Source organism: Carassius gibelio, chromosome A3, assembly GCF_023724105.1.
Source record: "Carassius gibelio isolate Cgi1373 ecotype wild population from Czech Republic chromosome A3, carGib1.2-hapl.c, whole genome shotgun sequence".
Taxonomy (NCBI): domain Eukaryota; kingdom Metazoa; phylum Chordata; class Actinopteri; order Cypriniformes; family Cyprinidae; genus Carassius; species Carassius gibelio.
Window position 1 is genome coordinate 20,822,215 of NC_068373.1, and position 15,389 is coordinate 20,837,603.

A 15,389-nucleotide genomic window follows, 5' to 3' on the forward strand; every position below is an offset into this window, starting at 1 on the left:
GTCTTTGCTTCGTGAACGGATGACATTTGGTGTGGTTACCAAAGTTGACAAAGAGTTGTTCCAACTGCCTATAAGGGGTAGAATGCACAGTATAAATTCTTAGAGCTCTGACAGGGCAGAGCAGGGATAACTCTCTGTCCTATTCAGAGAGAGGAGGCGCAAAGAGTGTAATGACATGTGCTCTGAATTGAATGAAGATTACCTTTGGTATGTAACCATGCCTTCATTTCAAGATGACCTTAGAGTCGTTTGACTGAATTCCAGTGAGGCAGGACTAATGGAGAGCACCTGCAGGTCCCCTGTTCACTTTACTGATGCTATTGCCAGAAGTAGAGCAGTCTTCAGCAACAGTAACTGAATGTTGGTAGACTGTAGCGGCTCAAAAGGAGCACAGCAGGCAGATCCCATGAAGGGACGGTTAAGGAATGAGGTGGATTCAACCTACTGGCACCCCTTAAGAAGGGGATAACCGTGCTGTTTCTGCCCACCGATTGGCCTTCAATAGGGTCATGAGAGGCCTCTATAGTCGCCACATAGACTTTGAAAGTGAATGGGGATAATCCCTTATCCAGAATTATAACACCTCTGACGTATTGTAAGTAGGAAGGTCTAAGCCATGGTTTAGACACCAAGCAGAAAAATGTGACCATTTGAGGGTGTAGTGGAAGTAGATGGGGCTCTAGCATCCAAAATTATGTTTAAGGCTCATCCTAGGAGTCTCGAAGGCTACTATCAAGTGGCCAGTGGTGTAGGCCCCATAGATCAGGCCTAGATCAGTCCTGTTCGCTTGAGAGGGGAGATCCCGCCTCAGTGGAATGGTCCAGGGGCCACTATCAACAGCTGAGACAGCTCTGATAGCCACAGCTGGTTCATCCCGATAGGGGCCACCAGTAAAACCTTGCGTTTTTGTTCCCTGATTGCCTTGAATAACTTTGGGGGTCAGGGTGATTGGATGAAATGCATAAAGAATGAAGTTGGGCCAATCGTGGGCAAACAAGTCCTTGGTCTTTGAGTAATAAATTGGGGAGGGAAAGTTGTCTTCTAAGGTGAATAGGTCTACATTGGCCTTGCCAAAGATCTCCCAGACCCTCTGAATCATCTGCGGATGGAGCATCCACTCCTTTGAGGGAACATTTCTCCTTGATAATTTGGACATACAGTTGATGTGGAAGCCTTTCTCCATTTTGACCAGTGGCCAAAAGTCGGTATGCCTTCGAACAGTGCTCCCCAACATTTGTTGGAGGCATCTGTTGTGACAACCATCCTTATTCAAACCATTCCCATGGTTACACCCTGTTCCATCCAGTGAGAGCTCTTCCAGGGTGCCAGTGCTGTTATACAGGCCTGATTAACTCTGACCTGCAGGTGACCATGATCCTATGATCCTAATAAATAAAATAAAAGTTTGAATGAAAAAAAAAACTAAATGCTTAACACTTGAAACTTCATAAGTGACTGAAAATATAAACTAAAACTTAAAGCACTAAGGAAGCCTTCCCTAGAGTAATAAATAAAATATTATGTCATATGTGGGTTTAAAAGAAGACAAATATGCATAATATAACAATAATATATGAAATATACTCTTAAAGGTTATTATGTATAGCTGACATTGAATCATTGTTACCTAAGAAACATTTTTGATGGCATGAAAGATTCACTTCACTTGTCTTTTTCAGCATTGCACTTTTGTACACTTGTACATTCAAAGGTCAGATGTTACAATCTTTTAAAAACAGATTGAAACAACACTGGAAACTCCTATTGTGATGCTGCATAGTTTTATGCTGCTTGAAAACTTGCAAAACCAGTTTAATTGTCAAACAAATATGTGAACATAAAGATTTGTTAATATCAATAGGAACTAATTCAAAGCCATGTCATTTTCATAGTGTATTTTTGCACTTGATATATTAAAGTGCTCCTCTTTAATGAAGTTATGAAAGGATCATATTTTGGTTTTGGGAGTCCCTCACAACAGGTTGACATGCGTGCAAGGTCTTATAATATGCATTTATTGTTTTCCCTTTTTTGCTCAACGACTCCCAAACATTTTGTTCAGTGAGAAACAAAGCCATTGTAAGTCCGCAAGACCAAAATGCACATGAAGTGTTCCATCTCCATGCACAGTGTCTTCTCCACAGGAATCTGATGTTTGAGGGAGGGGTATGCAGTAGCCCATTTACACCACTGAATGAAAAATAAAACAAGATAATTGCGACATTTTATCTCACAATAATTTTCATATTTCATATTTTGCTATTCTGACATTATAACACACAATTTTGAGAAACAAATTCAGAACTGTGAGATATAAACTTGCTTTTTTCTCACAATTGCAAGTTTATATCTTGCAATTCTGACTATAACTTGCAACTATATAACACAAATTTTGACTTTATATCACGCAAATTTCACAATTGAATTTATATCACACAATTCTGAGAAAAAAAAAATCGTAATTGTTCGATGAAAAGTTCCTAAGGCTTCCATAGTGGGGTGTTTTTCAAGTTTTGCTGAGTCTGTGTGCACAACGAATGGGCAGACATAAATATGCTTATATTTCATGTTGACATCAACTTGAAACAGATTGAAACAGACTCAACTCTGGTTTTTGAAAGACAATAACTTTATACACGGTGAACTGTTAGATTTAAACTTTTGCAGGATGTTTTCATTCAGTTAGAGCTGTGTAACACACTGCATGAAAGTTAATTTTCAAAAGTCCATAATGGGGCACTTTAATGTACTATAGTAGTGTACATTAATATCAATATTGTGATTAGAAAGCTATACGAAACTGAGAGAAACAAACTACATTATTTAAAATATTGATCTAAAGTTAAAACTTCGAAATTATATAAAGTCAGAGTTAATTTTGTTTAGTTATTAAGTTCTGAAGCAAATACATAAAACATAAATGTAGCCTAGAGTCAAAATGCCCTTTACAGTATGTAAAGTTCAAATAGTTACTTCATGCTGGCAATCAAGTTTGTCCATTTAATATGTAAAAAAGAATCTTTGTCTGAATATTTTACATTTTTTTGTCATCTCCATTGTAGGTGTGACCAGGGCAACTCAGGCTTCAGTGGAAAAATCTGCAGAGGTGTGTTTATGGCAGGAATCAGGATCTAGGGGATATATATAAGTTCAGAGTCAGCAGTTCAATCAGAAAGATGATGTTCTGGACACTAAGTTTCGTTTTTGTGATCAATGTCCTGACCAAAGGTAAATGCCTTCATCTTTATATCTTGTTCTTTATAAAATCTGTTACTTGCTTCTGACAAAATTAATTAAAATAATTAAAAAAACAATACAAAAACACAATGTAGTACTATTTTTTTTTTACCAATTCTATTATTTATATTTATTATTACTTTTATGATCTGTGTATCTGTAGATGCTATAATTATAGACCAGATGCTAAAATTAATTTCATGTGGTGCTTAAAATACATTAATTGTGCCAATTTCTAAATTATTCTGGAGAAAGGTTTTCTCAAATAGGTATTTTTTTATTTTATTGGACATTACAGTATTTTTATTGCATATGAGATTACAAAGATAAGTAGGTAGATAATAATAAGATAATGACTCTCACATGTACCCCAGCTACTTGATGGATTTGGTAAATATGAGTAGTCTTTTTTTTTTAATTTGATCTTGTGACATCTCCTCCAGGGTGTGACTGCCAATCTTTAGGTAAATATCCTTTCATTACTAGATCATAAACTTTACTGAGTAACATCTTAACCTTTTTCTGAGATTGTCAGTGTAATGATCCTTTCCGTCCCTTGTTAAAAGCATGTGGCAGTGCACCTCTCAATACAAAAATTGTGGGGGGAACGAATGCGTCTGCCGGCGCTTGGCCATGGCAAGCCAGCCTTCACCAGTATGGGAGACATTTCTGTGGTGGATCACTCATCAACAGTGATTGGGTTCTGTCAGCAGCTCACTGCTTTCAAAGGTACTCACATAAACACCTTTAACAACATGTTCCCTTCACCTTGATGGATATGACTGTGAACTTGGTCATTGTTCTCTTTTAAAGCAGTTCCAGTCTTTCAGCCTATACCGTGTATCTGGGTCGGCAGAGTCAAGAACTATTCAATCAACACGAGTTGTCCAGAAACGTCTCTCAAATCATACTTCATCCAGAATACAACCACCTTCTTAATGACAATGACATGGCTCTGCTGCGTCTCTCCTCACCTGTGTCCTTCAGTAATTACATCCAACCAGTCTGTCTGGCGGCAGAGGGAAGCACATTCAACAGTGACACGATGTGGGTCACAGGTTGGGGACATGTTAATTCAGGCGGTAAGAAGCTACATTTTTATGCTTGCCACCTGGTGCCAGACACTTGAAATCTAAATCGGGGCATGTCTATAAAATATACATCATACATTTTTTAAGGTTGCTTTTATGGCCAGGTAAAAACATCATATATATTTGACCTAGTGAGCAGCACTCCTATTCCCATCTCTGTGTCAACTTCCTGGCAAAAATTTCCAAATACTAATAAATACTTATCAATTCGCCAAATTTAATTAATTCCTCTTTTGCAAATTTAAACAATAGTTGACTTTGGGAATTGGAATATCATAGTATTACTATCATACTGTTACCATTTGTGCCATATAGATTTGTATTGACAAGAATGTATTGGTAATGTCTACTCAGCACCACACCAGTGGACACGTACTGCAAATTAAAACACTGGAGATTGCCAAGCCCTATTGCACACCTGAAATATTTGTAAACATCAGATGCATTTAATGAAACCACATTAATTGTTTAAATCAGTGTTATTTTTGTATAATTGAATAATTTTTGTAGTTTTTATTATTCTATTAAATTAGTTGTTATTTTTAGAAGTTTTAGTAATTTGTAGTAAGTTTTTTGTTTTTGAAATATGTTAACATAGTTTAAATGCATGTTTATCCACTGATTTTATTCAAGACAAAAATATATATATATTTTTTTTTTTTACATCCAGAATTTAAAAGATTTGGGTTTTGTTAAAGTTGTAACACATAAGCATATGATCTCCCAAACATTATTATTACTCTTATGAGACATTTGCTGAGAATCCATGGCAGAGTTATTATATTCAACTAAAGCTAATTGTATTACTTTAAATAAAATAGTTACCCGAAATAATATAACATTTATTTCATTTTTATTTAGTTCAAATTGAAAATGGAAGTAAAAGCTACACAGTTTTAAAAAAATAAATGTTTTGGATTCTTTTTTTAAATTATAAAGATCAGTATAGTAATCAAATCTCTGCCTTTCGCAGAATCCCTTCCTTCACCTCAAATCCTACAGGAGGTGGATGTTCCCGTAGTTGGAAACAGTAAATGTAACTGCCTTTATAAAGGATCAATAACAGACAACATGATGTGCGCTGGACCATTGGAAGGTGGAAAAGATTCTTGTCAGGTACTTTTTAATACAATAATAACATTTTATACATACTAATATATATTGTTTTATTGTATATATATATATATATATATATATATATATATATTCTCTTTAACTGTACAGGGTGACTCGGGAGGACCACTGGCCATTAAACAGGGCTCTAATTGGATCCAGGCTGGCGTTGTGAGTTTCGGTCAGGGTTGTGCTCTGCCTAATTTTCCTGGCGTATACGCCAGAGTGTCTAAGTACCAGAACTGGATCAGTCAGCATGTTGGCTTGAATAATACGGGTTTCATCCGTTTTAACTCCACTACTCCTGTTAACAATGAGACTTGTCCTACTCAGCGTATGTATCTTAATATCACTATGACAAAGCAAAATGAAATTGTCCATCATTGAAATGGTCTTACAGCTTCCTTACACTTCCCTTTAGCTGCCATTTACATTGACCTCTCCTCCCGTCTCGCTTTTCTCTCCAGCGACATTGTGTGGAGGTTCTGCAGGTTCATGGCCATGGATGGCCAGTGTAACTTATAACAATAAACGGATGTGTGTAGGAACTTTGGTCTCTGACCAATTCGTCATGACCTCTGCTAGCTGCGTTGCCAGGTAATAATTTAAGGAAAACATAATTTTATATGAAATCAGTTACTGAAATACTGACAACTTGTGCCCTCACATTCAGCATCTCATTTTTCAGATTAACTGATATGAATGGATTGGCAGTCATCCTCAACGTTGTCCAGTGGGACTGCTCCAGCATCACAGTGCAAGCTGATGTGACAAATGTCTTTTTTGACGATGTTTTAGGCAATGGTGTAGCACTCCTGCAACTGTCTTATCCATTTAATCAAGTTGGAAATTTAGTGGTTGACATGTTTGGTCCAAGCTTTGGCCCTGGTACTCAATGTTCAGTAATTGGTTGGAGCCCAGCAGAAGTTATGTGTGAGTTTATATAACAATTTGTTCAGACTTTCTTTGTCAATACATTTAATGACATCTAAAGTTTGTTTGTTTCTAATCTGTTTTTCTTCCATCATAAGCATTTCTACCTTTTCGGGAATTCCAGACCACCATTGTAAACTGCGATCTTTCAGGCAACACAGGCATCAACATCTGCACAGAGCGTTTGAACGTTCAGCAGGTATTTGCAGAGTCTTTTTCAGTCCTTCAGGCTTGTCATTTGGTTTCTCAAACTGAAACAGATTCGAGTTACACTACAATTTTGCTGCTTCCTAGAAATGTACCGCTGTATGTTTAGCATGACGTTTGTAACAGTCTTTCTGGCACACTCTCATTTAGGATGATGACGGCAGTCCTCTGCTGTGTAGATGGGACGGCATGTGGGTTCAGACTGGTATTCTGTCCATTTCCCCAGACAGTCAGACAAGCCCAAACTCCACAGCACAGATCAACAGCACAGTCTTCATCCAGATCTCTCCCTTCTCCTTCTTCCTGACTAACACTCTCTACAACGTCCCATCTATTCTGGGTGGGGCTGAGTCATTCTCGCCCCTCTCTCTCACCTACATCCTCCTGCTCTCTCTCCCAGCCCTCCTCCAGGCCTTTTACTGAAGAGGCCATCTGTCACTTGATCAATGAATAAACATATGCAGTACATTATAGGCTATTCTGTCACGAAAACAAATTCCTCGTATGTGTAAACATACCTGGCAATAAAGCTCATTCTGATTCTGATTCTGATTATTTGCTCTAGTATTAGACATAGTGAAAGGAGTGAACATATTTCCTTATGAAATTAATTCCATGTGAAGCCATTAAACTCAGGGAACTCACATGTAACAGATGCCATGCCGCACACAAAACCATAAAACAATAAAACAGATCTGGAGAAGAAATCTTCAAAGAGAGCAAACAACACCGACCCCTTCCTCCCTCTCCTCTCCCCTCCCTGCCTCTGACTCTCACTCTTCTCCCCCAAAAACAATAATATCCAAATGCCATGTTATATCTTGTGAATATATTGTTTTATTGTCTCTACTGTGAAACTGAGACCATTTTACCAATCACACAGTCACTTGTATTGTGAGAAATATTGAAAGCCTTTGTAGAATTGTGTTCTGAGGAAGGGGTGTGTTTATCTCTAAGCCAGGTGTGACACTGGGGACATGAGAACCTAACAAGCCAAAGGGTCTTTATGTTTTTTACAACTGATTTGAAGATTTCTTTGTTTTTCTTATTTGGGTATATAAGGGGAGTGATAAAAATATTGCTGGGTGATTCTGTAGCTATACTATGTATTTTCCTGAAGTCGGGTCTTTTACTCCTAGAATTATCTTTGAGAATTTGATGTGTTGTTTTAATTTGATATCGTTGAATTGACTAATTGGCATAATACATATTTACCTGACTGATAATAAATTGTTGTATTTGATTTATTCTGATCTCTTATGAATATTCTCTTCTTTTCAAATATTTCAATTATTACACAACCAATATCTGTGATCATCTTTTGATAGAAATATTACCCAAATTTAATGATCACGTGAAATTGGAGTCAGATTGAACACGGAGCTAGACTAAAACTCAAACTAATTCCTGATAAATTCAGAAGCGCAAGTAAAAAGAATAAATGCACATTAAACCTTCGACCAGGCCGCTGGATTCCGCTTTTTGGGCTGTCGGGTGGATTCTTACACTACCCTTAAAGATAAAAAAAAAAAAAAAAAACATTCTGAGTGTATGACAGACTGTCTAACTGAATATTTTTATTTTTTGTTTATTTTTTGTTTTTTTTCTTAATCCAATCCATGCCCTCCTAAAACGTCTCATTCAAACACACCCCACATGTCTACATCATTATGTGGAAATATTTGCGTAATCCCCCTCAAATGTTCATGCTAAGAAAGAAGACGTGGTTTCAGTAACCACAGTTAGTGTTGAAGTAGTCATGTCACGGAGATGCTGTGTGTATCTAGGTGAAAGCTAAAGCACTTTATTTGGCCTTCCGAAAGTAGAGGCATTAGGAATTTTTAAGATAACCTACAACAGAACAGCAACGCATTTTATGGATGACTGTTTTGTGAACCTAGGAGAGGAGGTCATTCTGACTTTGCTACGACAATCTGGCGCTTCTGAATTAGCTACTGTACGTATTTGTTTTTAGTTTAAGTATTTGCTATTGACCGTTCAATTAAAGAGTTTTGCTTGTTGTGTGTGTGTGTGAGTGTGTGTGCATGCTGTGTGTGTGAAAGAGAGACGGTTTGGAGCAAGAGTCTGCACAGTAGTGTCGTGAGGTGGTGCTGGGGTATCAAACTCTTTTTGAGCTTTGATCCTGAGTTTGTGAAGCGCGTGCACATGAATGTGTGACATCACTGGCGAACAGCCAATCACGGGCCTTGCAACACAAAGCATGTTTGATTTACTTCTCACAAGAGACCTAGCGAGATTCAAAACTAAAGATAAAAGGTTTTGCCAAATGTTTAGAGATTAAAGAATATGACCAATTTAAATGTAATATGAAACATGAAAGAGGAAAAATAAAATAAATTATCTTGCTGTATCAGTGCAGTCACAAGTGAAACTTGTTAAGTTTATACATTTGAAAATATTTAGCGATAGAGACTCGAGCATGTAAGTTCACATGCATTAAAATAGAGTTATCTATTGATACTGCAGCTTATTTATATTACATGATCTGTATACATTGATATCCATTTAAAATAAATTATTTATAATGACTGTTTAACTAAAATTGCTTGTGTGTAATGGATTAATAATAATACGAATCATATAATAACTATATAAATCATAGAAAATAACTGGTAGCACTTTATTTTACAGTCCTGTTCCTCATGTACATACTATGTACTTATTATAGTAATTACAATAACTATTTGATAACTAGGTACTAACCCTGAACCTACCCCTAAACCTAACCCTACCCCATGTAGTTACCTTGTGTTACCAGAACTTTTTTAGATAAATACACTGTAAGTACACTATAAGTACATGTTAGTACACGTACTGTAAAATAAAGTGCAACCAAATAACTTAAGTCATTTTCATTAAAGCCAGAATTATTATTATTATTATTGTTTTATTTTTTATTTTTTTTTATTAATGACCATTCATTTGGACCCAATGAAAATGGGGGAGTGACTTTATATGTCCCTTTTCTCTGATGGTTTTGATGCCCCGGAACAGGTTAGCGTGGAGTGTAAGTTACTATGGCAATGAGCGCAGCTAAAAGCCAAGCCACTTACATGGTACCTTAAACTAGGGCTGGGCGGTTTTAATTCGATTTCCGATTTTTTTCCGATTTCCCCCCCTACAAATTTTGCTTTTATTTAATCAAAAGTAGGGCTGCTCCGATCACGATAGGCTGATCGTTAATGCGCATCTCGTCAGTAAAGCCGGTTTTCTAATCAGCGGTAAATTCCCTCAGGTGCCTGATTTCACATCGAGCAGCTGTTACTACACAGAGCCGTTTGTTAACTGAGAAGATGCGCAAATAAACGCTGAAAATGAAGTGGATTTGCGCATCTTCTCAGTTATGGCTCCTTGTAGTAACAGCTGCTCTATGTGAAATCACGCACCTGAGGGAATTTACCGCCGATTAGAAAACCGGCTTTACTGACAAGATGTGCATAACGATCGGCCGATCGTGATCGGAGCAGCCCTAATCAAAAGCAAGACAAATGTAACCCCCATTTTCACATTCGGCTGGTGCTGGTGCTGCTGCTTTTGACTGCGATGGGCTTTAAGCCGCGTGGGGTCTCTTGCTCCACGTCTGTCGCAGCAAACCCATTCTAGTTCCAGACAACAGATGATTTTATTCCTTTCTTGGGAACAAACTTCCAACTCTCACTGGTAACCATGTTGTCGCTTGCTGTTTCGTGTGTGCTATGATGTTGTTGTTGTCGCTTACCATACTGCCATGTGAAACTAACGCTACGGAAGCTCCGGGGAGCCAAAAATGCGCCATTACACAAAAACTCGATTTACTTATTTTTTAAATCGCCTGTAACAAAAAATTCAAATTAATTCATTTAATCGATTTTTCGCCCAGGCCTACCTTAAACCCAGTATTGGTGCAAACTAAACAGAAACTTACCTGGCTAGCCAGTTAATCCAGCTTCATAGCACAGGCCCCTGATCCCAATCAAGCATCAAGACAACAACAGTCACATGTTCATTTTTCATATGGGTTAAGAGGTTACATGACAGAATAATCTAAGTGAAATCTTTCGAGACTAACACTTCCTACAAAGTTTCTGGTTGGGCCGGTGTCATTCCTTATGCCTCATTCTTGCATGACTGTCTTCTGACATTTGTCTCTCAATAACCTGACATGCATAGGGGCAGAGAATGGACTGCAGAATTTTTAAGTGTACATTATAGAAGCAATTTGCTCTTGTATTAGAAATTTAGAGTTTAATAAATTAATTCCTTTTTCAAGATGGCCGCCGATGACAGAGAGGCACGGCATGTTATCAAACAAAGGATTAAACCTGAGATTAACACCACTATGGATGGCAAGACTATGAACTGTTAAGCTTCCTTTCTGTCTAACTGAAGACTGTGCCTCAGGATGACATTATCCTGATGGCTGTAAATCACTTTGGATCAGAGTGGATTGAACACTCCAAGAAGGTCCTGTTTGAACTGTGTCCTGGCACAGGGCAGCATTGTGTGGCTCACAAACGGCAACTGAAAGATGTGAACAATGTTAAGAGTAGTCTTAAACTACTGAATGAGGAGGGTGAGAATGTTCCTCACTTTGTGTCCTATCACTTTTAATAGTCTCGATGTCTCTTGCCTGGTTAATAAGAGTTGGCATCCATGAAAAATACTATGAGTAAGCAGTCGACTGAATGTGAGAACCTTTGTGGAATAACTACAGACATTATTAAACGACCAAGTGTGATTGATCATCCCAGTGCCAGCAAGGGGAATGCAGCCACAACCATGGCCAGTGAAGAGGCACAGCTCCATGGACCAAGTCACAGGGAGCCTGCACCCAGACTCTCTACCTTGCCCGTCATTGAGGAGACAGCTGGGGAATGAGGTAGCGATGTCACCTGCATGGAGCCGTATATTAAAGCATTGCAAGCACAAGCAATGCTATGGAAAACTATCTACTGCTGCAGTACAGATCAAGAATAGTACGAATCCTCCCAGAGAGAAGAAGACCTATGGAATAGTTGGAACTGGTTCAGTGTAGAACATACATTCAGTGACAACTAAGCAGATGAGTGTGTTCGTGGCAAAGCTTTCTCCCGACCTAGACTCTGGTTAGATATTTAAAAGGACAACTTTCCAGAGATGTGACTTGTCAGAAGATTGGCTCGGAGTATACTCGCTACAGCTCCTTCAAAGTTACAGCTGAATGCAAGGAAGTAGCAGAGATGTATGCACCGCAGATGTGGCTAGAAGGGACCTATGTAAGGTTGCTTCTATGAGAATCGCAAGCCTAGGGCTCCGGTAGAGGGCTGCGGTAGGGGCAGGTATTAAAGCACCACTTGATGTAGAGATGGGTGCGTCTGAGTCAAGGGCGTCCCATGCATGTTAAACAATGATAAACTGCTATGAGAGTTGTGTCTTATAACTCCCGCGGTCTGCAGCTTGGACAGGATGCTGGATGCACTATTATTGGCAAACCTTTTGAGAATGCTGATGTGGTGTGTTTGCAAGACACTTTTTTAGCTATTCAAGCTATTTTAGCTATTCAAGATCTGGATAAACTTAACTCCATGATTTCCATGGAGAAGGGGACCATATTCATGTTCATAAATGTAAAGGGTCTACCTGAGCTTGTTTGTAGTGACAGCCATAAACCAGGTGAGATACTGGACTAGGCAAGGCTCACAGAAGATGACCTGCAAAGTTACCGACTGATGTGAACTTGAGAAATTTTGAGTTACCTGTTGATGCAGTTATGTGTGTGGATAGCAGATGTAAGAATGTAAGTCACGATAATGACCTATGTGCAATGTATGATAGAATTGTGAACTGTTTAGTTGATGGAGGTGAACCACTAAGAAGTAAAGTGGGTAAACAAAATATTGTAAGACCAGGGTGGAATGAATATGTCCATGATGTTCATATGGAGGCAACAGATGCATTTAGAAGATGGTCCTTAGCAGGCAAACCTAGGCATGGCCCAGTCTGTGAGCACAAGGTAGGGTCTAATGCAAGGTTCAAATATGCTGTGCGTTTTATGAAAGAAATGAGCAGACGGAGGCCAAACTCCATGGCAAGAAAGCTACAAACTAATAATGTTTATGAGTTCTGGAAGGAGGTGAAAGTGGTTAACAACAGCAAGATGCCACTGCCTTCTTGTATTGATGGTATTACTGAACATGAAAACATTGCAGAGCGATGGAGGAGACACTATGAGAACATTTTTAACTGTGTGAGGAGTGACGTCTAAAATAAGTGAGATACCTTACAGTGATGGTGTAGTGCAGGCTGGAGGAAGTATGTTATGCTATTGACAAACTTAAAATAAACAAAGCCTGTCGGTGGGATAGAATAACAGCAGACCATCTGAAATATGCTAGTCAAAGTATTTCAGTTTTACTTGTGCTATGCTTTTCTTGGTTAATGAAGCACGGCATACTTCCTGGATCCATTTTATCTGTCTTGTTAGTACCTGTAGTTTAAACTAAGACTAGTAAATTAACGAGTATCGATATCTATCTATAACTATATCCTTTTGCACTTGCAAGTGTACTATCCAAGGTACTAGAGGGGATACTTATGGATAGGCTTGCAGATATACAGTGTCAACAGATAATCAGTTTGGTTTTAACAACAAGCGTGGAACTGATCTGTGTATTTATGCACTTAAAGAAATTGTCCATAGGAATAGATCAGTTTTTATGTGTTTCCTGGATGCGTCAAATGCTTTTGATCGTATCACTCATGGGAAACTGTTTGGTAAACTACATGAGCGTGGTGTCCCCTCTTACCTAATCAGGATACTGCAGTTCTGGTACTCTCACCAATCTTCACTTTCAAAGCACAACACAACTGGTGGTCCCAACCCCATTTATAAGGCTAGAAATCACACTTATTAAACCTGACAGGGCACACCTGTGAAGTGAAGACCATTTCAGGTGACTACCTCTTGAAGCTCATCAAGAGAACGTGTGCAAAGCAGTCATCAAAGTAAAAGGTGGCTACTTTGAAGAACCTACAATATGACATATTTTCAGTTGTTTCACACTTTTTTGTTATGTATATAATTCCACGTGTTAATTCATAGTTTTGATGCCTTCAGTGTGAATCTACAATTTTCATAGTCATGAAAATAAAGAAAACTCTTTGAATGAGAAGGTGTGTCCAAACTTTTGGTCTGTACTGTATATATACATCATTTTTGTGTGTGTGTGTGTTTTGTTGTCTCTATGGACCTATGTGTCTTGAATAAAAGTTGATTGATTGATAATTCAATATATTAATTCATAAATCAAATGTTTATTGAATTGTATTCATTAAATGAAATATTTAATTTAATAAAAAGTTAATAAAATAAGAAATGACTGAATAAAATAAATAAAATATTACAAATAATCTACAAGAACTCTCCAAATAATCTCCAAAAAAGTAGCCTACTTTGTAAGGCTTTTTCTCTGTCATTTCCCCAAACATACCAATCCAAAAATATAACACTAGAGGGCATTGTAACTAAACCTAACATTGCATACATTTCTGTCAGCACAAACATATTAAATATAGGCTACCAAAATACAGAAGGATTGTATGAATATAGGCATGTATAAATGCCTATATATTGTCATTTATATATGGTCTATATATGGTTTATATATGGTAATTTAAGTCATAATGGTTTCTAGCTAATTTTTTTATTACATGTTGATTCAATTGCTTCATGTTAATGCAATATATATATATATATATATATATATATATATTATATATATTATAAAATACAATATATACAGCTTCGTGGTAGAACGATGTTTCTAACCAAATTAATTATTAGGTTTAATAAAATTAAATAAATCTCCTGATAACTGAACACCCTAGTAAGCTAGACTGGGAAAGCAGGAACGATATAATGGTATGTATCATCGGTCTCTGTAAATGTTTCAAACGTTGCAACAGCTGTGTGTTCCCAAAACAAACTACTAATGTTAGCGTTTTTCCTTACTAATTGATTTTATATGTTTTCTATTTCATTCTGTGCAATACTGATACTACTACTAAAGTTACTACTACTACTGCTCGTAATGAAAGGCCACATATATTAAATCCACACTAACATAACGTTACACACACACACACACACACACACACACATAAAGAGTTTTGTCAGAATTTTTTACACTTAAATCTAAGCTTTCTCTAAACATACAGTAAAATCAATTAGTAAAATGTTTATTTTCTGAAAAAAAAAGTAATAACAATCAAACACTAATTCAAGATACAAAATCAAGCTTATTTTTCCATAATATCTACTTCTGTGTAATGAAATCTAGTGGGATCCATCTGGGGTCAGGCTGTTCCTGTGTGGGCTCTTTCCCTCCCGCTGCCTGCAGTCATCATCATCTCTGTGGGGCTCTATATGATTTTCCTTGCGACTGTGCTGTGGTGTCATCACTGTCTCAAGGTACTTCAGCATCACTTCCTCTTTCAGAGGAAGCTTTGCAAAACATTTCTGTGAGCCAATTGCTGAACAATCTGAGTCAGTATTTGTGGCTGTTGCTAAACATTAAGCCCAGTAAGACCCATTATAGTAAGTTCTTGTTTTCTCGGATGTAGCTTGATTTATCACAGGTTCCTTGTTCTCTAACGCAATTTAAATCTCACTTCCCGCTGTATTCAGTTCTCTCTTTTGAGTAATTTTAGAATTGTGTAACAGCTCTCTGACTTTGCAGGCCAAGTGTGATCGTCAGTGTTCAGACTGCTGCGTGAGTTTCTCTCCTTGCGAGTGCTGTTTAGTGTGTGCCCAGTCATGTGACTGCCGTC

The 15,389-nt window shown here is 37.7% G+C and overlaps 1 protein-coding gene across 1 annotated transcript; it reads left to right on the plus strand.

The window, feature by feature from the left end:
* The first annotated feature begins 3,105 nt into the window (after window positions 1–3,105).
* Window positions 3,106–7,759, plus strand: LOC127951794 (prostasin-like). Its single transcript, XM_052549838.1, has 10 exons — window positions 3,106–3,228; window positions 3,681–3,701; window positions 3,804–3,966; window positions 4,051–4,319; window positions 5,302–5,444; window positions 5,553–5,775; window positions 5,909–6,038; window positions 6,130–6,374; window positions 6,473–6,573; window positions 6,732–7,759. Exons 1-10 carry the CDS (start codon window positions 3,177–3,179, stop codon window positions 7,002–7,004), a joined length of 1,620 nt encoding a protein of 539 aa, XP_052405798.1. The 5' UTR covers window positions 3,106–3,176; the 3' UTR covers window positions 7,005–7,759.
* The last annotated feature ends 7,630 nt before the right edge of the window (window positions 7,760–15,389 follow it).